Source organism: Microcaecilia unicolor, chromosome 2, assembly GCF_901765095.1.
Source record: "Microcaecilia unicolor chromosome 2, aMicUni1.1, whole genome shotgun sequence".
Taxonomy (NCBI): Eukaryota; Metazoa; Chordata; class Amphibia; order Gymnophiona; family Siphonopidae; genus Microcaecilia; species Microcaecilia unicolor.
This window is the reverse complement of record NC_044032.1, coordinates 465,486,809-465,509,733: the sequence shown is the minus strand read 5'-3', so window position 1 is coordinate 465,509,733 and position 22,925 is coordinate 465,486,809. Positions and strand designations below refer to the sequence as shown.

Below are 22,925 nucleotides of genomic sequence, written 5' to 3'. Positions count from 1 at the left end.
AGTACTATAAATATTGTGAGCTTTTTGTATTTGTGGACTATCCCCGGGATTCTATATATCGTGCCTGGATTTCTGCGTGGAAATTGATGCGTATTCCATAACAACGCGCATAACTTAATTAACAAACAAATCAGCAGTGATAATTAGATGTTAAGCAATTATCAGCACTAATTGGCATAAATTAATTAGAATTCATGCGCACTACTTGCTAAGTATATTCTGTAACGTGGTGTGCATTAATTCTAAGTCGCATAGTTGAAAAGTGGGAGTGGTTATGGTTTCAAATGGGCGGGTTGTGGGCGTTTCTAAAAGCTATGCGTGCTATAGAATACATCTGTAGCGTTTGGCATATTCTATAAGGTCTCTCTAAATTAAAGCGTACTTTATAGAACACTCTTTGATTTCCGCGTGGAAATCTCAGTTCGATATACAGAATCTAGCCCTATATGCTTTATCATTTCCATTGCCCTACTTTATTTTTCTATGCCTGTGGGATTTTAATTTTATAGCTAAAGACACAAAAACAACATGTGTACCTGCCCTTGGGGTCATCCTCAGCCCCAACACATCTGGGCACTGGCTACATCTGCAATTTAAGACTTTATTTCATTTTATCTATTGTTAGAATTTATTATATATTTTACCTATGGTTATTTTTAAAATAGTTTTTTTAAATACTGTTTTAGTATTGTTTATTGTTTTTTAAACAATTAATTTATTGGGATTTATTAATCAAATAATATTATGTAAGTATAGTTGTATCCCGCTTTGAACACTGGAAAGTGCAGGCTGTAAGTTAATACTACTACTGTTTAGGCAGTCTTTTTCTTATTATTTTTTTATATTTGTGTGATGTGATAAAGGATGATTTCACAATCACTGAAAAGTAGGATTTATATTATACTCTCTCACACAGGATACAAAAAAAAAAGGCATGCAATGGCTTGATAAGAATACGCTCCTCTCTCCCTAATTTGCATTAATTCGTTTGTCAGAAGAAGAATAAGAATGAAAAAAAAAAAAAATTAAATTTAGGAAGAAAAGACCTCATTTGTAACCAATCTCACAAATTTGGAAACATTTGTTTCTTATATTTCCCTGCATGTGAGTAGTGAAAAAGTCATCATCGGTCTAAAAACCTCCTTCCTCTATTGTTGAACAAGACTGATAAATTGAAAATATTTATTTGACAATTCTTCTTTCATTCAACAACAGGAATTGGTAATATGCGACTTCAACTTATAATTTTTGTTTAACTTTAGCTTTTTGTCCTGAAATATTACTTAGCTTATTCTTTCAGTATTGATTTGAGCAGCGAGTCATCTTGAGAGGGGAGGTCTCCGGACAAAGCTACGGCGAAATGGGTCACCGTAGGGACCTCTACCTGTGCACTGCAGTGGTTATAGTGCGCAGACAAGCGGCTGGCAATCTTTTTGGATTAACAACAGCAGAAATAAGCTAAGTAATATTTCAAGACAAAAAGCTAAACAAAAGTTATAAGTTGAAGTACCATATTACCAATTCTTGTTGTTGAATGAAATAATTGTCGAATAAATATTTTCAATTTATCAGTCTTGTTCAACAATGGAGGAAGGAAGTTTTTAGACCGATGATGACTTTTTCACTACTCACATGCAGGGAAATATAAGAAACAAATATTTCCAAATTTGTGAGATTGGCTAAAAATGAGGTCTTTTCCTCCTATTTTTTTTTATTTTTCATTCTTATTCTTCTGACAAATGAAGGAATACAAATTAGGGAGAGAGGAATGTACTATATATGGTATAAAGATCCAAACTAACAGCTGATTGATAAAATTTTGCTACAATTTTCTTGGCCCACAAACACACCAGGATGAGTTCTAAAGAGAAGAGAGGACCTAGGAATTATTTTACATGCCACCTGGAAGGGCTAACAGTTGAAACAGAATATTCCAAACAGAAATTGCAGCTCTGAAACTTAGGTTTTTTGCAGTCATAATAAAGATCGCTACTGCTCAACTCCAGTGCTGTCATCAGGACTATGCATTATGGAGTAATTTTTTTGTAACACTTTTTAGTGTGAATGTGGTGAGTCCTTTACACAATGGAAAAGGACAGTCATATTCTAAACGCAGACAAACAGCACAAAGAAGTGAGGGTGAGAAGTAGGAATGCTTAAGAGCTTTAATCAAGGAGGATAACCACTTCTCTTGAAAACAGAACACCCATGTCCTTTGTCTACAAGAAAGGTAAAAGCTCACATACTAGGCACATGGTAAAATGGAGAAAAACAATTTAGTTAGCTCAAATTTGAAACTTGAGAGCAGTAATGACAATCATTAAGGCTTTGAGCTCAACTACTATTCACAGGTTTGAAATCTGGGCTACTTCATCCATTTTTCTGAACATGCCTGTGAGACAATCTATTGACAAATAAGTCATGAGGACTGCGAGTGTCCCCGGATAAAAGCAATATTCCATTCCTATTCACTCTATATTCAAGAGCTTTAACAGCTTCTGTTTATTTTCTATTCTAAAATTATTTAAAAAATATTTCATTTTCTGTCTGCTTTTAAAGCATAAAATCAAAAATTAACAGAATATGTACCACCAATTCCTGAAACTTATGATGGGGGACATGTGCCAGACTAAAGCTATATCTAGAAAGAAATGTGCTGGAAGCCTTGGCAGATTAATAGTAATGACATGACACCATAAGCAACCCTATTGATGACCTGTGTCCCCAACACAAAGAAAAACAAAAAAATATATGCAAAAAGAGGTAGTCTTACCTTAATGTAATCGATAAACTCCATTAGAAAGCTACGGGACTGAGCACATCAAGAAGAAAATAAATTAACCCAAAATAAGATAAGACAAACATTTCTTTCATTAGATATGAACATTAGACATTCACGTGACCACATTTTCAAGGTAATTCATACGATATAGAGGTTTTTCTGTACAAATATCAGCCTCTCCCCTCCTTTTTTTTTTTTTTAATTTCAAATGAAATACCCAATACAGTTCTCACATCTGCCATTTGTGTACCCTTTTGCAGCAACCTTACCTTACTATAATATTTGATTTCCTTTTAAATTGATTTTTATAGTATCAAGATTATATAATTGACTCTGTATCCTAGGCCGCCCTTTCCTTTTCCATTTTTTTTCCTATTTGTTTTGTGGTATTTTAACTGTAAACTGCTTTGCTGTCATAATTTTGCAGTATATTAAATATATTTGAACTGTGAACTGTAATTAAACTTTACAAGACAATTTTCACAGGGATTTCCATGGATTAACAGAAATGTATTCCTAGAAAACACCCCCTCCCCTTTGGAAGATTGCCCTGGGGTTTCTGTGGGGAAAATGGACAGTACTGGGGGTGAGGCCAGGACAGGCCAGAGGAAACAAGAATGGGCATTCAGTCTGAAATATCCACAACTGTTTCCTCCTCCTTTTCTCCACAATAGTGGTGTCAAAGACAGATTTTGAAGAGAAACTCTACAAGAAGCTCTCCTTTTAAAATCTACTTGCAGGCCAGCAAGTTCAAAGTACCTGGTACCTGTCCGCAAGATATGCGACAGACTGAAGATTGCCCTCATACACTCTAATATAGCAGCATTAACAAGGAAAAAAAGGAAATTGACATAATCAGTTGGCAGTAAAAACAAAAGAATAAAAGTACTTGAAAACTCTTCCTCCTCAATATCTCTCCTGGCAGTTCTGAGTCTTGGTAACTCAGAGATGCCACTGTGCTACCCCTCATCAGAACTCTGCACAGGCAGTGTTTTGATAACTGACAAGATGAAACTAGCATTGGTAGCTCAAGAGGGCACTCAACAGCTTTACCAAGTGGAAACTTTATAGTCTCAAAAGGACTTAATTTGAGCAATGAGGTAAACTAGAACAAACAAAAACTGAAGTCCTATAAACGCAATTAAATGAGGAAGCAAGTGTCAAGAAAAACACAAGTTGCAATTTTAAATAACAGTATTGCTGTTTTAAATTAGCATTTAAAGAAAAAGAAAATTAAAGGCTTGATCTACAGTTTTGATTTGCCTCAAAGTATTGTTAACATGCTTAATTTCTATAGCTTTGTAGCAACTCCCCTAAGGAAACCCTTTCCATTACTTGAAAATCCCAAAAGACAAAAAACTCCAAACATATTCCTGCGTGATAGGAATAATATTGTGTATCTTCATCACACAGACAATTTTTAGCACACTAAGACTTACAAAGTTCCATAGGTTACTATGAAACTTTGTAAGTCTAAGGGGCCCTTTTACCAAATGGTGGTAAAAGGTGGCCAGTGGTGGCGTCGGCATGTGGGTTTGCCGTGTGCTGAGGCCACCTTTTACCGCCATCAATAAAAGGGCCTTTTTTTTTCAGGAGGACCAGTAAATGGCCTTGCTGTAAGCAAAATATTACCGTGCAGCAATTTACAGCTGGAGCCCTTAATAGGAGGCAGTAAGGGCTCTGGTGCTAAACTGGCGCTAGAAAATAGAAGTCCGGTGGTAGACCTGATTTGTCACGTGCCAAGCCCATGCTACCCCTTCAACCCTATAGTAATAGAGTCACTAAGTGCTTTCAAAATAAGCCCCATAGTAACCTATGGAACTTTGTATGTCTATGTACTTTAAAAATCAGTCTGTAAATTAACTTTTTCTTATAGTACCTCTGAGTGACTGGTGCAAGCATAGAAGGCCCACGTGTTAAGTCCAAAAGCTGCAGCCTTGGGACATGTTATGGGGCATTTTTGAGTTCTACAGGTACAACTGGAAAGGGTACCAAAAATTACATCTCTAACCCCCTGACAAACTCTGGGTTCACAGACTGACTGCTTGGATTTTACTATATCCCGACACTGGTGCACTTCCAAAATCTTGGGAAGATCATCTTTTATTCCCTCAATTAGAAAAGCAATAATTTTATTGGCTGAGCTAGGATTAGAATTTAGAATGTTTTCACTCAACCCAAAGGCTAACCACGTGGCCTTTGAATTTATATTTAAAAATCACATGCATACAAAAATGATGGGAAATGGAACAAGTGGTATTTCAATAATGCTTTAAACTGTGGAAGTAGCAGCAAAGGTTCAGTTCATCTCATTTATGAAAGGTTTTAGACTTCTCAGATTAAGAGCTGCAAAATATAGTTTTTATTGAGGGAGAGACAAAACCAATCAATCTCCACACCTGCCCCTTCAAGTACCTTAGCTATGTAGGACATAAAGCTGGTCAGGCCATGGATCTAGTGGCCTATCCTGTTCTGCTGCCCATATCCCATATCATTAAGGGGGTTATTTTATAAGGACATTCTTGCACACATTCACCAGTATACATGCGTAAAATGTAGCTTAGAAAAATTACCCTGTATTTACTTGTACATATATTTTTAGTAGGCATGCTAAGAGGTGGATTTTGGGAAGAGGGCAGGCAGAGTTGCAATTTATGCATATACTTTATAAAATATGCGCATTTACACTTGCTGTTGAGCTGGTGTAATATCTGTGGCTTCCTTTTAGCTGTGATTTCTGCAGCTTTTCTGGGGCAATTTTATACAAGACAGGGAGGCACCCAAAATCTGCCCAAAATAGGCACGTATTTGACCTTTCAATCTAGGTAACCTGCTACACTTCGCCTCTTTTAAGCCTTTCATGATTTAAATTTGGGATATACAGAAGTCTCAGGAAATTACATGATTTAAGTCCTGCTAGTATGTCCACATTTTAAGGCTTCATTGAAGCACTGCTCGTTAAGGTCTTTTCTCTTCATTTTGTGTTCCCAGGTTATGAGAATGGTTACCAAGCCTGTGCTTCCTTAAAAATCAGAAGCAGTAATGAAGGAGCAGTTTGTTGTGATTGAAAAAAAGCTAACTCCATGGCCCCTGCCATTTAATGTAAATGACCTTCATCAAAATGGGTTTTCCCATTCTTTGCCTTTGGGAAAAAAGTTACTGAAGAGGACTCAAAGGGGCTCACTTTCAAAGCACTTAGACTTACAAAGTTCTATAGGTTACTATGTAACTTTAAAGTCTAAATGCTTTGAAAATACGTTTCAAAGTGTCTTAGAAACAAATTTCAAATATAAAACTTTCTTACACTGATCCTTATACCATACAGCCAGCAGCAGGCTTAGGAATGGTGTTCTTACTGAATTCAGTTACAATTGGAAAACAGGGAGAACAAACTCAGAGCCTGGAGCACTGTAAAGCTAATTTCAGATTTTATTTTCCTCTCTCTGACAGCAGAATATTATCTAGCTAAAGAAATTGCCAGCCCTGATAGGATTCTCCTTTAAAGAAAAAAAAAAAAAGCCTACTCATGTCACAAGGACTATAGCATCACTCTATGCTGAAACTGTAGCATCACTAAATGTCCATATATTAAACTATGGGGATCCACTGGCCACAAGTTTAACAAAACAACAATGTAATTCTATGCATAACTTGTTTCTAAAAACAAACAAAAAAAATCCACACAACTACAAAAAACAACCAAACAAAAAGCCACTGTGCAATCAACTCCATTAAAATAGCAGCTGCTCTTATAAATGAATAGATCTGAACCATCTGCATGTGCAACTGCCAGTCCAGCTTTATGACTAGTCTGCTGGACGTCAATGTGAGGTGGGACACATACCAATCATCAGCAATACGGAACTAATAAATACATTAAAATGAAAAACAATGGGGATTTTAGCTGATCACAGTTTGATGACTGTGTAAGTCTGTTGAATTATACGTTTTGCAGTACATCTAGTAGCGCTATAGAAATGATAAGCAGTAGTTTACTAATGCCCCACATTTCTTTATTGGCTGCACAGTTTAATATGGGCATCAGTAATAGTTTCAAGGAATATATAGTGGGATGGGGTGGGGATACTTGTAAAATATTTGATGACGGATTATCTTACTTTCTTTTTTTCTGCTGTACATTTTTCATATTTGAACTTTTATGTGCACATTTGATTAGATGTATTCCTCTGCATTGTCATCAATAAAAATGTTGAACCATAAAATGAAAATAAAGTAATCTTTCATGATCATTGATTTTCATGTTCTGTCTGTGTTACCTGTCTATCTTTGATTACAAACTTATTTTCAAACTTCTTACTTCAACAAAAATGTATCTTTACTTTACTTCTTGTTATTGTATTTTCCGGTTCCCTTTTCCCTCAATAATGTAAACCGCCCAGAAGACCGTGCTTGATGGGTGGTATATCAAATTTCAATAAACTTGAAATACATATATTCTACAACTACAATAATTCATAAACACACTACTCCCTACCCATCCCTTAATCTTCACACCCTACCTCCCATTCCTTAAAAAAAGCCACATCTTAAGAGCCTTAAAAAAAAACAACAAATTAAGTGGTAAACTCCTTTTAACTTCTGAGGGAGCTTATTCCAATATCCAGGCAATGCCCGTGCATACTTTTTCATCTAAAACCTTTTCCTAGATTGTAAGAGACTATCTACTACTATGTGTGTGTCTACAGCAGACACACACAGTAGTAGATTGTCCCTTAAAATCTAGAAAAAGGGCAGTCCTTGGATATTGGAATAAGCTCTCTCAGGAGTTAAAGGAGTTTAATGGTTAAGACAGCAGGCTGAGAGCCAGGGAAGCCCAGTTCACATCCTACTGTGGCTCCTTGTGATCTTGGGCAGGTCACTTAAGTGAGCCCTTTAGGGAAAGAAATATACCTGAATTAATGTACAGCGCTTTGATAGTTCTTAGGCTTGCAGGTAATATATATAAAAAAAAAAAATCAACAAAAGAACAGTTAGGCAGGGAGAACACACACAGTAAGAGAAACATTTCAGAAACACTGACATACCTCTTCCTCTGTCATTGCATCTTCAAGGCCCTCTTCCTCAACCACAAAAGTTTTCTTTAACTTCAGGTATTCTTCATGTTGCCGCTGCTCCTCTTCCTCTTTAGCCTTTCTAACTTCCTCCTCCTACAGAAACATAAAAACGAAGCTGTCATGTCTTCCAAAGCACACTCATTTACAGGCATCCTTGCAGAGGAAGGCAAACTGTTCTTTGAAGACTGAAGCTATATGTTATCTATTTTAGTTGGAACAGTCCTAAAGCACAACAATTCTACTATCTGAGCACTAGCTGGACTGCATGCTTGATGTTACAAAGCAGGACGCTGAGTGTAGCTAGTGCTACAATACTGCCTCGGTCAAATTCTGCCACAGGAGAGGCCCTCTTATATAGGAAACTGCCTCCTCAATTTGCATGTACTTGTAGCATTTCAGATGTGAACTGTGGGAAGTCCCTCTCTCACATCAACCTCGCCTTTATTATAAGGCTTTATTTATAGCTGCCTAGAGAAAAGTTTAAAAACAAATTGTCCTAAACACAAAGTGTATACAGGGTATGAGGTGTCATGATTGCACTTTTCTCTCCATAATCTGTCTCTGGTATTCTTTCCATGTGCTTCTGTCTAGGCTCAGAAAGAACATGGAAAAGTTAATGCAACTATTTCATCAAAGCAGTTCTATTCTTGTCTGCTAAACCTCTGCAATCACAATGAATGCAGGAAAGATACCAGCACATTCACTAGATCTGATCACATTCCAAGCAGACATGTATTAAGGAGGAGGTAGAGGGAAAAGTATTCAAAGCTTAAGTGCCATCTAGTCAAACTATTATTCTGTTATTAATAATGTCCTTAAAAATGGGGGCGATTTTCATACTATCCACATTATTGCGAAGTCCATGGGTGCCTTTTACCCACAGACTTCAAGTCAATTTTGTAAGTGAAAGCCTGTACATACTTCAGTGCTGACCAAAATGAAGTACCCTCACAGAAACTTTTCTGACTACAATAAGGCACATTGAAACTCTTCTTCCTGATCAGTTAGTAGGGTTCTTGTAAAAAGGGAGACAAAATGGATAATGGCACCTCTATAAACCTCTTGTAAATACAGGGTGGTTCTTTCAAGCATGTGTTCCTGGGTCCTTAATTTTAATTCCTTTAAGTAAAAAAAAAAAAAAAAAAAAAGGTTGACACTTGTCTTCAGGTTAACCCTAGGGTGCATATCTTCTACAGACAGAACATACTGTTTTTAGTTGCAGGGACCTGGTGTGCAAGAAAATTGTATGTAGATATTTTGCTCTTGATTACATGGCTTGGAATGACAATAAAAAAAAAATCCTGATGCAAATCAATTTGACCCATTTCTGTCTTTCAGTAGCTTGTACTTAGAGCCTGGACCTGCACTGCTGATATCTGCATCTGATCCTGCCGGTTCTAACTATAATGATCAATGGAATGAAATTATTTCATAAGAAATCCAAACAAGAAGACTCCCCAAAAATAGAAAGCATACAAACACTTCAAATGTTCCTTTTTCAAAGAGAACACTCAAAATCTGCACTTAATAGTATTGTTGTCTAGTTGGGTAGTGAAACACTGGCAAACCTGCGTATGCAGTTACACAAATGGAAACCCCTGGAATGAACAGAAATGTATATTAACAGTGATGAGATTAATGCAGTGGGTTTTGAACAGAAATGTGACATGAAAATCTCTTCTTTCACCCTTGTTCAGCAAAACAGAAAGGGTGATCTCCTTTAGGCCTGAGTTCATTTCCGGCACTGCTGTCTGGCTCATCTCACAGTGATAAATATGGGATAGCCTACTGCAAACACCAGAGAAGCTTAAACATTTCATTTTTTTCTCAAATGACGAAAATCTCTGCTTTGAAATTTGCTTTGACTATGATCTTTTTTTCTTGTTAAGGTGTTCATTTTTTTCAAAACTTTTATAACTGCCTTTCTAGTGGGTCGATGCAATGCTGGTGTTAGAGATAATTAGTGCTGACTAGCACCGGTGTTAGTGAGCACAGGATGCTCAGATGGCACTTTGCTGCCTAATGACAAGTTCAACAAGCAGCACTGTTGTGTTAAATTCTGATAATCCCAGCAGTTTAAACAACAGAGTTTATTTTCATAAAAAAGGTTAATAATATGTAATAGAAAGGTACTGCTCTTATTTACTACTACTAAACATTTCTAGAGCGCTACTAGGGTTACGCAGCGCTGTACAGTTTAACAGAGAAGGACAGTCCCTGCTCAAAGGAGCTTACAATCTAAAAAATGAAATGTCAAGTTGGGGCAGTCTAGATTTCCTGAATAAAGGTATGGTGGTTAGGTGCTGAAGGCGACATTGATGAGGTGGGCTTTGAGCAAGGATTTGAAGATGGGCAGGGAGGGAGCCTGTAGTTTGCCTTTCTCGCTGTTCTATGAGTTAGGTACAAGTATTTATACCAGCTTCTGGCAAGCTTAAGTGCTCATGCCCAAAGTTAGGCACAAACCCCCGGATTCTATATAGCGAGACTTAAGTCGCACGCACAAATCCAGTCATTTTCCAGATTTGCGCACACCACTCAATTAGTTAAGCCAATCAGAACTAATTGCCACTTAAGCAATTAGCACTAACTGGCATTAATTAGAATTTACACGAACAATTGTCCAAGCGTATTCTGCATCATGATGCGCATAAATTCTAAGTCGCATAGTTGAAAAGAGGGTGTGTCCATGGGCGTAGAATGGGCAGGTCGTGGGAGTTTCTCAAATCTATGTGCGTTGTTAAAGAATACACCTGGTCCATGCCTAATTTAGGTGTTGGGATTTACACCAAGTTTTACTTGGTGTAACTGCCTGCAACTAAAATTAGTCGCACAGATTGGTGCTCAGAATATTCTGTAAACTGCATGGACATTTAGGCCTATTCTATAAAGGCTGCCTAAATTTAGGTGTACTTTATATAATACTAGTAAAAAAGGCCCGTTTCCGAAACCAATGAAACGGGTGCTAGCATGTGGCTTTTTTTTGTGTGTGTGTATGTGTCACAGAGTTTTTGTGTGTGTGTGTGTGAGTGTGTGAGGGTGGGGTGTGTGTGCAGGTTGTTGATGTGTGTCTTTTTTTTTTATTTGTTTTTTGGGTGGGGGGTTGGGGGATGTGCTGTGCTATGCTGGCAAAGTGGGATGGATTGGTGTGTGGCTTTGAGGGTGTGTTTCTGTTGTATTGTGTGTGTGTGGTTTTGTCTGTCAAGGAGGTTTGTGGAGGGGGGTCTTTCTGTTGGTGAAATGTAAATGTGGTTGTAGGGGGGTCAGCCTTTGCTGAGTGGTGGATTGTTTTTTCCAGGTTTTTTTTTTTTTTTGTGTTGTGCTGAGGCAGCAGTGTTGTTTTAGATGGGCGGAAGGTAGAGGAGCATGTTCTTGGTCTGTCGGTATTTTTTGGCTGTTTCAGGGCTGCTGTAGGGGAACGTTGGAAGTGAAATGTGCTGTGGGAAGCAGCGCCGTCTTTTTCCGTTGGGCTGGGGTTCTGGGCATCCTGGAGGTGGGAGACGGCTTGCGTGAGGACGCGGATGGTTGTTTTAAGTTGGCGGAAGGGAGAGGAGCACGGTCTCGGACTGTCGGGGGGTGATCCGGTATGTTCTGTCCATTTCAGGCCTGCTGCAGGGGAATGCTGGAACATTTATGCGCTGCGGGAAGCAGCGCCATCTTTTTCCGGGTGCTTGGGGAATCCCCGAGGTGAGAACGACGTTGAGATCCCATGACACTGGTGGAGGTTTGACGGGGGCTTTGAAAAAGCAAACCTCTCATGAAGCGAACAACTAAAGGCTGTCCAGAGATAGGCTTACCCTCAATGTCAACGTTGAAGGACCGGACCAAGCCCCAAAAGTTTCTCTTGCTGGGTTTCTCGAGACACTTAGAGTCTGTTTCTTCATACGACGACACAGACTTCAAGCGGCTGGGTTATGGTCCGGCACAAGGCACTAGATACACCAAGAATGAGTATCGGTACCTGAGATGGTCCAGTTGCATCGAGTACAACGTTTGAAGCCGCTGGGTGTCTTTGATAACATGGGAGGAAAAACGGCTTCGGCGAAATTAAACAACGCGATTGTGCCAAAAGAAAAGGGCACAAAAGGGGAGAACCCGACTGCATGGCCTAAAGGCCAGCCGCGTCGAAAAAGAAAGAAAACTTAAAATTAAAGGGAATAAATAAAGTAAGTCAAAAATAAAAGGGGAAAGTCTTTTTTTTTTTTTTGTAAAACAAATCAAAACAGCAGCGAAACGTGAAAAAACAAAGACTCCTTTCCCGAGCCTCAACGAGGAGCACAGGAGGAACCTGTCGCACCTCGTCGCGGAAAAAGAAAAACTGAGGAGACGTGCTTGCACGCCGGGCAGAAAATCAGTCTGTGCATGCACGGTGCATGCGCACCAGCAGACTCTGTCTAAAGTTTGTTTATATTTTGCTCTTGTAATGGAACTATTGGATCTATTAAGACCTTCTAATGGGAACACCTCTAATTAAACAGATCCTATGGAGGCAATTCTATAACTGGGTATTGCCATTTGGGTGCCTTGACGCTGTGCAGTGAGAGCCTGTTCTATAATGGCATCTGAGAACTCATATTTCATTATACAATACTAGCCCAGCTCAGCATTGATGTACCTAATGTTTACATGCCTGTAGTCACAGGAGCTATAGACTTGGCTAACTGTGGGCTGCTGGATGTGGCAAGGGAGAATGAAACTTAAAGCATTCTGCAAGTTATGCAAGTGAGAGCCCCAACCATGCCCCCTGTGCTCCGCCCTTGTAAATGCTCCCACGCAGTTATGCGATATGCCACTTACAGAAAAGTGTTGAGGTGCTCTGCTAGCACTTTCACGGGCCAGTGTACACTCACCTGCAAAAGTGCCGATATTTCGTACATTTATGTGCGCAAAAGACGCATAATGCAGCTGCTCAGCTATAGAATCAAGAGGTATGTTTTTGACTGAAGATATGAGATCTAACACATTTAATTGTTAAACAGAGGGATTATAATGGTTGAACTTGACTTTTGTTTATGATTCACACTGGTTACTCACAGTTCCTATGCAAATGTCATCTGCTCAGTCATTACCAATGCATTTTGAGAAGAAAATAGCTACTCTGCATGGTAGCTTTTCAACTGTTACTATACCCTTACGTTTTCTAGTCTCATTAGGGTTAACTTCTACCTGTTCACTTCTGCACTATGACATAGTTCACCCAACCATCTTTTGCAGAGTTTGGTAGAGCTATCAAGCAGCTTAATACCACAACCTCGCTACATGATCCAATCCCATTGAGCATTCTTAACTGCTCTCTGGAGGAGTAGCCTAGTGGTTAGTGCAGTGGACTTTGATCCTAGGGAACTGAGTTAGATTCCCACTGCAGCTCCTTGTGACTCTGGGCAAGTCACTTAACCCTCCATTGTCCCTGGTACAAAATAAGTACCTGAATATATGTCAACTGCTTTGAATGTAGTTGCAAAAACCTCAGAAAGGCGGTATATCACGTCCCATTTCCCTACTTTCTTTTATTCATTCAGTGATCTCTCTTTGGGCTCTGTACCAGATTACTGGAAAACTGCTACTTTACGGCCTAGAATTAAAGATTCGACAGTCTCGAATATGGATCTAAATAATTATCGCCCTATTGCCAACCTCCCCTTCACAACCAAAATTCTAGAATCCATAGTACATACACAACTACTTGATTTCATCACTAAGATGTAAGTTTTGCACCCTAATCAAACTGCTTTTTGCTATCATAGCACTGAGTCTACATTAATAGGATTTACCTCTTTCATTGATTGCTTTCTTGATCAAGCCAAATCTGTACTTCTACTATCCCTAGACTTGTCTACTGCTTTTGATTTAGTCGATCATCACATTTTGCACTGTCTTCAGTTTACTGGCATTTCACTGTACAGTCTCAAACTGTTTTGCCTCATCTAATCTAATATAATAAAACGCACCGTGAACGTTCTGAAGACAACGTTCTGAAGTCACTCAAACACTCCCTGGCTGTAGGGTTCGTGGATTCATGGTGTGAAGCCAGCCAGCCGTCTCTGCCCCGCCCTCGCATCAAACGTCATGACGTCGAGGGCGGGAAAAAAAAAACCAAACGGATCGCACCCACGCACGGTGCGTTTTATTATATTACATTTACCTCCGTGGTGGCAGTTCCGGCAGCGCAGCGTCAGGGAAGGAGGCGGCGCTCCCGACGTCTCTAGCCTTCCCTTCGCTGTGTTCCGCCTTCTTCTGACGTCAAGGATGACGTCAGAAGAAGGCGGAACACAGCGAAGGGAAGGCTAGACGTCGGGAGCGCCGCCTCCTTCCCTGACGCTGCGCTGCCGGAACCGCCACGGAGGTAAATTTAAAAAGAATTAAAAAAAAAAAAAGGGATGTTGGGGGGGAGAGAAGAGGGTGGGCAGTAAAGTTGAACAATGGGAGCGGCAGGGAAGAAACGACAGCATGGATGCGAAGGGGGGGGGGCATGGATGTGAAGGGGGGGGGAGAAGAGGGCGGGCCAGGCTGGGACATGGGAGAGAGAGGAGCATGGATGCGAGGGAGGGTCATGGAAGGGAGAGAGGGGAATTGCTGGAAAGGGATGAATGGAGGGGGCAGGGGACAGAGGAGCATGGATGGGCATGGATTCGGAGGGCAGGGCTCAGGGAGACAGGGGAATTGCTGGATAGGGATGAATGGAGGGGACAGATGGGCATGGATGGATATGGATTGCAGGGCAGGGCTCAGGGAGAGAGGGGAATTGCTGGATAGGGATGAATGGAGGGGGCAGGTGACAGAGGAGCATGGATGGGCATGGATTGGGAGGGCAGGACTCAGGGAGAGAGGGGAATTGCTGGATAGGGATGAATGGAGGGGACAGATGGGCATGGATGGATATGGATTGCAGGGCAGGGCTCAGGGAGAGAAGGGAATTGCTGGATAGGGATGAATGGAGGGGGCAGGTGACAGAGGAGCATGGATTGGGAGGGCAGGGCTCAGGGAGAGAGGGGAATTGCTGGAAAAGGATGAATGGAGGGGGCAGGAGACAGATGGGCATGGATTGGGAGGGCAGGGCTCACACTCTCTCTCTCATATACAATGTCTTTCTGACTCACACTCTCATACACTCTGTCTCACACTGTATCACATTCACTCTCTATGTGCCACACAGTCACTCACACACTCGCTTGGTCTCATACACTCACTCTCACAGAGAATCTGTGTCTCACACACACACTCTCTCTCGCACACACACACACACACACTCTCACACTGTGTCTCACATACACACTTGCACACACTCTCATTCTCACACACACACTCTCTCACAAACACACTCACACCCAGACTCACTCTCTCTCACACACACACACACACACACACACACACACACACACACACACACTCACACTTTCACTCTGTCTCTCACACAGCCACTCTCACATACACTCTCCCAAACATACACACTCCGAGGAAAACCTTGCTAGCGCCCGTTTCATTTGTGTCAGAAACGGGCCTTTTTTACTAGTATCTAGATAATTGTCTGTAGACAGTATTTCATGGCAACTCCCAATCTACTCCTTAAAGTCCAGACTCTGGTGTTCTGAAAGGATCAATCTTGTCTCCAACACTGTTTAACATTCTTGGCCCCTTTGTTGACCTTATTACAATCCTGCATATGCTAGGAGTCTAAGAAATAAGATGGGAGAGTTGGCATATATTGCAGTTAATGAAAAATTGGATATAATAGGCACTACTGAGACCTGGTGGAAGGAGGATAACCAGTGGGACACTGTCATACCGAGGTACAAAGTATATCGTAGTGACAGGGTGGACCGGTCTGGTGGAGGAGTAGCATTGTATATTAACGAGAGCCTTGACTCAGATATATTACAAATTCAGCAGGACACAAATCACACCTTTGAATCATTGTGGGTTGAAATTCCATATATAAAAGGGAAAAGGACGGTGATAGGAGTATACTACCGTCTGCCTCGCCAGGATGAGCAGGTAGACACAGAAATTATAAAAGAAATCAGAGACAAACAAAATGGGCAATGTGATAATAATGGGTGACTTCAATTATCCAAATATAGACTGGGTAAATGTAACATCGGGACATGCTAGAGAGGTACAATTCCTTGATGAAATCAAGGACAGCTTTATGTGGCAGCTGGTGCAGGAGCCGACAAGAGAAGGAAAAATTCTAGACTTGGTCCTTAGTGGAGCGCATGATCTGGTGCGGGATGTTATAGTACTGGGGCCGCTTGATAACCGTTATCATAATAGGATAAGTTTTGATATCAATCTTTAAGTAACTATACACAGGAAGTCAAATACGTTAGCGTTTAACTTTAAAAAAGGAGACTATGATAAAATGAGAACGGTGAAAAAAAAAAAAACTTATGGGGGCAACTGAGAGGGTAAAAACTGTATAACAGTCATGGATGCTGTTCAAAAATATCATCCTGGAGGCCCAGGCCAAACATATTCCGTGAATTAGAAAAGAAAGACGGAAGTCCAAAAGACAGCTGGCGAGGTTGAAAAGTGAGGTGAAGGAAGCTATTAGAGCTAAAAGAAACGCCTTCCGAAAATGGAAGAAGGAACCATCTGAAAATAATAATAATAAGCATAAGGAGTGTCAAAGCAAATGCAAGGCGCAGATAAAGAAGGCCAAGAGGGATTACAAAAAAAAGATAGCATTAGAGGCAAAAAAACATTGTAAAATTTTTTTTCGGTATATTAAAAGCAGGAAGCCAGCAAAAGAAACGGTTGGGCCGCTGGACGACCGAGGGGTAAAAGGGGCAATCAAGGAAGACAAAGACGTAGCGGAGAGATTGAATGAATTCTTTGCTTCGGTCTTCACCGAGGAAGGTTTGGGTGGGATACCAGTGTCGGAAATGGTATTTCAAGCGGACGAGTTGGAGAAACTTACTGACTTCACGGTAAACCTGGAGGAAGTAATGGAGCAGTTCAGCAAACTGAAGAGTAGCAAATCTCCTGGACCGGATGGTATTCATCCCAGAGTACTGATAGAACTGAAAAATGAGCTTGCGGAGCTACTGTTAGTGATATGCAATTTATCCTTAAAATTGAGCGTGGTACCGGAAGACTGGAGGGTGGCCAATGTAACGCCAATTTTCAAAAAAGGTTCCAGGGGAGATCTGGGAAATTATAGACTGGTGAGTCTGATGTCGGTGCCGGGGAAAATGGTAGAGGCTATCATTAAAAACAAAATTACAGAGCACATCCAAGGACTTGGATTACTGAGACCAAGTCAGCACGGCTTTTGTATGGGGAAATCTTGCCTAACCAATTTACTTCAATTCTTTGAAGGAGTAAACAAACATGTGGACAAAGGGGAGCCAGTTGATATTGTGTATCTGGATTTTCAAAAGGCGCTTGACAAGGTACCTCATGAAAGGCTACAGAGGAAATTGGAGGGTCATGGAATAGGAGGAAATGTTCTATTGTGGATTAAAAACTGGCTGAAGGATAGGAAACAGAGAGTGGGATTAAATGGGCAGTATTCACAATGGAGAAGGGTAGCTAGTGGGGTTCCTTAGGGTTCTGTGCTAGGACCGCTGCTTTTTAATATATTTATAAATGATTTAGAGATGGGAGTAACTAGCGAGGTAATTAAATTTGCTGATGACACAAAGTTATTCAAAGCCATTAACTCGCGACAGGGTTGTGAAAAATTACAGAAGGACCTTACGAGACTGGGAGACTGGGCGGCTAAATGGCAGATGACGTTTAATGTAAGCAAGTACAAGGTGACGCATGTGGGAAAAAAGAACCTGAATTATAGCTACATCATGCAAGGTTCCACGTTAGGAGTTATGGACCAAGAAAGGTATCTGGGTGTCGTCGTCGATAATACACTGAAATCTTCTGCTCAGTGTGCTGCTGCGGCTAGGAAAGCGAATAGAATGTTGGGTATTATTAGGAAAGGTATGGAAAACAGGTGAGAGGATGTTATAATGCTTTTGTATCGCTCCATGGTGCGACCGCACCTTGAGTATTGTGTTCAATTCTGGTCGCCGCATCTCAAGAAAGATACAGTAGAATTGGAAAAGGTGCAGCGAAGGGTGACTAAAATGATAGCGGGGATGGGACGACTTCCCTATGAAGAAAGACTAAGGAGGCTAGGGCTTTTCAGTTTGGAGAAGAGACGGCTGAGGGAAGACTTGATAGAGGTATATAAAATAATGAGTGGAGTGGAACAGGTGGATGTGAAGCGTCTGTTCACGCTTTCCAAAAATACTAGGACTAGGGGGCATGCGATGAAACTACAGTGTAGTAAATTTAAAACAAATTGGAGAAAATGTTTCTTTACCCAATGCATAATTAAACTCTGGAATTCGTTGCCGGAGAACGTGGTGAAGGCGGTTAGCTTGGCAGAGTTTAAAAAGGGGTTAGACGGTTTCCTAAAGGACAAGTCCATAAACCACTACTAAATGGACTTGGGAAAAATCCACAATTCCAGGAATAACATGTATAGAATGTTTGTACGTTTGGGAAGCTTGCCAGGTGCCCTTGGCCTGGATTGGCCGCTGTCGTGGACAGGATGCTGGGCTCGATGGATCCTTGGTCTTTTCCCAGTGTGGCATTACTTATGTACTTATGCTGAAGATATTCAAGTGCTTATCCCTTTAGATACAAGCACTCCTCTTGAGATTTTTGAAGTTAAAACTTTCTCAGCTTTCAGACTGGCTTAAGGAACACAAATTGGTTCTAAATCCTACTAAGTCAAAAACCATATTCTTTTAACACAGACTGATTCCTCCTCTGTCTACATCAATTTTTCTTGCTAATACACCTGTACCCCAAGTGGAGACTGACCGTATTCTTGGTATAGATTCTAACCTCTCATTCCTTCCGCAAATTTCCCAGGTAGTTAAACGCTCCATTTACAAACTATGACTTATTCATTCAGTTCGCTCACCTTCCAACTTACAGGTTCATTTTTGAAAGAGATGGACGTCCATCTTTCGACATAAATCGGAACATGGACGTCCAAATCGGTATAATCGAAACCCAATTTTGGATGTCTCTAACTGCAATCTGTCAGGACGACGTCCAAATCTCAAGAGGGCGTGGTAGGGGCATGTTCAAGGTGGGACTTGGGCATTCCTAAGACATGGACGTCTTTCAGCGATAATGGAACAAAACAAAGAAGGCCAAGACAAACTTAGACATTTTGCGATAGACCTGTTTTTATAACAAATAGCTGCAGTGGGAATTGAACCCACTTCCCCAGGATCAAAGTCTGCTGCACTAACTACTAGGCTACTCCTCTACTCCACACAAGAGGTGCCCCAAATGACCAGATGACCACTGGAGGGACTCGGGGATCACCTCCCCTATCTCCCCCAAATCACAAATCATTTTTCCAAACAGCACTTTCAAAAGGACAATGACCTTTCCTGTTCTGATTTTGGACGTTTTACAACCTTGAGAGCTTAACAACCTCTTTATCTTTTCCGTCACCTTATTCCTTATAGTCCTGCATGCACACTCAGATCTGTGCAGCAAAATCATCACGAGGTAACCCATGAGCACAGTAGGAATGTTATTTCTAGCGTGCAGGGGCCATATCTTTGGAACTCACTCTCTGTTTCTCTTCGCCTTCAGACATCACTTGATCAATTTAATATTGACCTTAAAACGCATCTTTTTAAAAGATGCATATAAACAAGTTTCTCTGTATCTTCAGCAGACACACCGGGAAGTACCCCCTTCCCCCCCCCCCCTTCTGTTCTATCAATTATTGTAGTTCTCTCCCCATCCTAGCAGTCAAGTCTGACTTTCTTTTTGTCTACCTTGTTCACTTTCTACTATATTTTAGATTGTAAGCCACCCTGAAGGGGCCGCAAAGAGCAGGATAGTAAACCTATAATAAACTTGAAACTATATATGATAAAAAAAACTGCTGCTTTGGGGGTGGGGGATGCTTCAGATGTCTGGGCACTGGGTCTCTTTCTCCTGTTTTCTCAGAGGCAGATAGCTGTAGTAGCCCCCAATGAAAAAAAGAACCTATGCCCTTTGTTGAGGGATCGGGTTTATAGTGCTACTAGTAAAAAAAGGCCCGTTTCTGACACAAATAAAATGGGCGCTAGCAAGGTTTTCCTCGGAGTGTGTATGTTTGCGAGAGAGTGTGTGTGAGAGATGGAGTGTGTGTGTCAGAGAGAGACTGAGAGAGAGACAGAGTGTGTGTGTGTGTTTGTGTGAGAGACAGAGAGATAGAGTGTGATAGAGAGAGTGTCAGAGAGAGTGTATGTGAGAGACAGTGAATGAGTATGTGCCCCCACCCCCACTTCTCTGTAAAACAAATTTTTTTTTTTAGGTATATTAAAATCAGGAAGCTGGCAAAAGAATTGGTTGGACCGCTAGATGACCGGGGAGTAAAGGGGTGACCAGGGAAGACAAAGCCATAGTGGTGAGATTAAATGAATTCTTTGCTTCGGTCTTAACCGAGGAAGATTTGGGTGAGATTCCGGTGCCAAAAATGGTATTCGAAGCTGACGAGTCAGAGAAACTGAATGAATTCTCTATAAACCTGGAGGATGCAATGGGGCAGTTCTACAAACTGAAGAGTAGCAAATCTCCTGGACTGGATGGTATTCATCCCAGAGTACTGATAGAACTGAAAAATGAACTTATGGAGCTATTGTTAGTAATATGTAATTTAACCTTAAAATTGAGCGTGGTACAGGAAGATTGGAAGGTGGCCAATGTAACGCCGATTTTTTAAAAAGGTTTGCAGGGGAGATCTGGGAAATTATAGACCGGTGAGTTTGACGTCAGTGCCGGGCAAAATGGTAGAGACTATTATAAAGAACAAAATTACAGAGCATATTAAAAAACATGGATTAATGAGAAAGTCAACATGGATTTAGTGAAGGGAAATCTTACCTCACCAATCTATTACATTTCTTTGAAGGGGTGAACAAACATGTGAATAAAGGTGAGCCGGTTGATATTGTGTATCTGGATTTTCAAAAGGCGTTTGACAAAGTACCTCATGAAAGACTCCAGAGGAAATTGGAGAGTCATGGGATAGGAGGTAGTGTTCTATTGTGGATTAAAAACTGGTTAAAAGATAGAAAACAGAGAGTAGGGTTAAATGGTCAGTATTTTCAATGGAGCAGGGTAGTTAATGGGGTTCCCCAGGGATCTGTGCTGGGACCGCTGCGTTTTAACATATTTATAAATGACCTAGAGATGGGAGTAACTAGTGAGGTAATTAAATTTGCTGATGATACAAAGTTATTTAAAGTCGTTAAATTGCGGGAGGATTGTGAAAAATTACAAGAGGACCTTATGAAACTGGGAGACTGGGCATCTAAATGACAGATGACTTTTAATGTGAGCAAGTGCAAAGTGATGCATGTGGGAAAGAGGAACCAGAATTATAGCTATGTCATGCAAGGTTCCACCTTAGGAGTCACAGACCAAGAAAGGGATCTAGGTGTTGTCGTTGATGATACGTTGAAACCTTCTGGTCAGTGTGCTGCTGTGGCTAAGAAAGCAAATAGAATGTTAGGTATTATTAAGAAAGGAATGGAAAACAAAAATGAGAACGTTATAATGCCTCCAGAAGAGGGAACCAGATCTGATGAGGCCAGAAAGGCGCAATCAGAATCATTGTTCCTCGGTCTTGCTCGAGTTTCAGCAAAGTCTTCCCTACTAGAGGTATGGGAGGATACACATACAGAAGGCCTGTTTCCCAATGTAGGAGAAAAGCATCCGACGCTAGTCTGTCATGGGCCTGAAGTCTGGAAAACAACTGAGGGACCTTGTGATTGATCTGAGTGGCAAAAAGGTCCACCGAGGGGGTGCCCTACGCTCGGAAGATCTTTCGGACAACGCCCATGTTCAGTGACCACTTGTGAGGTTGCACTATCCTGCTCAACCTGTCGGCCAGACTGTTGTTTACACCTGCCAGATAAGTGGCTTGGAGAAACATGCCGTGACAGCATGCCCAAAGCCACATCTGGACGGCTTCTTGACACAGAGGGCGAGATCCGGTGCCCACCTGCTTGTTGGTGTAGTACATGGCAACCTGATTGTCTGTCTGAATTAAGATTACTTGGTTGGACAGCCGATCTCTGAAAGCCTTTAGAGCGTTCCAGATCACTCTTAATTCCAGGTTGATCTGCAGACCTTTTTCCTGAAAGGACAAAGCTCCTTGTGAAGCCCATCTGCATTAGCCCCCCATCCCAGGAGGGATGCATCCTTCATCAGCACTTTTTGTGGCTGAGGAATTTGGAATGGACGTCCCAAGGTCAGATTGGACAGAATCGTCCACCACTGCAAGGAATTTCAAAAGTCGGTGGACAATTGGATCACATCCTCTAGACTGCCCGCAGCTTGACACCACTGGGAAGCTAGGGTCCATTGAGCTGATCTCACGTGCAGACACGCCATGGGAGTCACATGAACTGTGGAGGCTATGTGACCCAGAAGTCTCAATATCTGCCGAGCCGTGGTCTGTTGAGATGCTCGAGCCATGGACATTAGGGACAGGATATTGTCTGCCCTCGCCTTGTGAAGAAAAGCTCGAGCTGTCCTTGTGTTCAACAGTGTTCCAATGAACTCCAATTTTTGAACTGGGGTAAGATGGGACTTGGCATAATTGATCAAGAACCCCAGTACTTCTAGCACCTGAATAGTCATTCGCATAGACTGCAGAGCACCCACCTCCGATGTGCCCTTCACCAGCCAATTGTCGAGATAAGGGAAGACATGCACTCCCAGTCTGCGTAGCGATGCTGCAACTACAGCCAGACACTTGGTAAACACTCTGGGCGCAGACGCCAGACCAAAGGGCAGTACACAGTACTGAAAATGCTGTGTTCCCAGCTGAAATTGAAGATACTTCCTGTGAGCTGGGAGTATCGAGATGTGGGTGTAAGCATCCTTTAAGTCCAGAGAGCATAGCCAATCATTTTCCTGAATCGTGGGAAGGAGGGTGCCCAGGGAAACCATCCTGAACTTTTCTCGGACTAGATAATTATTCAGGCCCCTTAGGTCTAGGATGGGACGCATCCCCCCTGTTTTCTTTTGCACAAGGAAGTACCTGG

At 41.3% G+C, this 22,925-nt stretch overlaps 1 protein-coding gene across 2 annotated transcripts in view; it reads right to left on the bottom strand.

The window, feature by feature from the left end:
• DDRGK1 (DDRGK domain containing 1) overlaps positions 1 to 22,925 on the bottom strand; it is a 263,903-nt gene that overhangs the window by 47,939 nt on the left and 193,039 nt on the right. For both annotated transcript variants that reach the window (XM_030190995.1, XM_030190994.1), the window contains 2 exons: positions 7,828 to 7,950; positions 2,774 to 2,812 (listed from right to left, as the gene is read on the bottom strand). In XM_030190995.1, the coding sequence (XP_030046855.1) occupies positions 2,774 to 2,812; positions 7,828 to 7,950 (162 nt within the window). The remainder of the gene's footprint in view (positions 1 to 2,773; positions 2,813 to 7,827; positions 7,951 to 22,925) is intronic.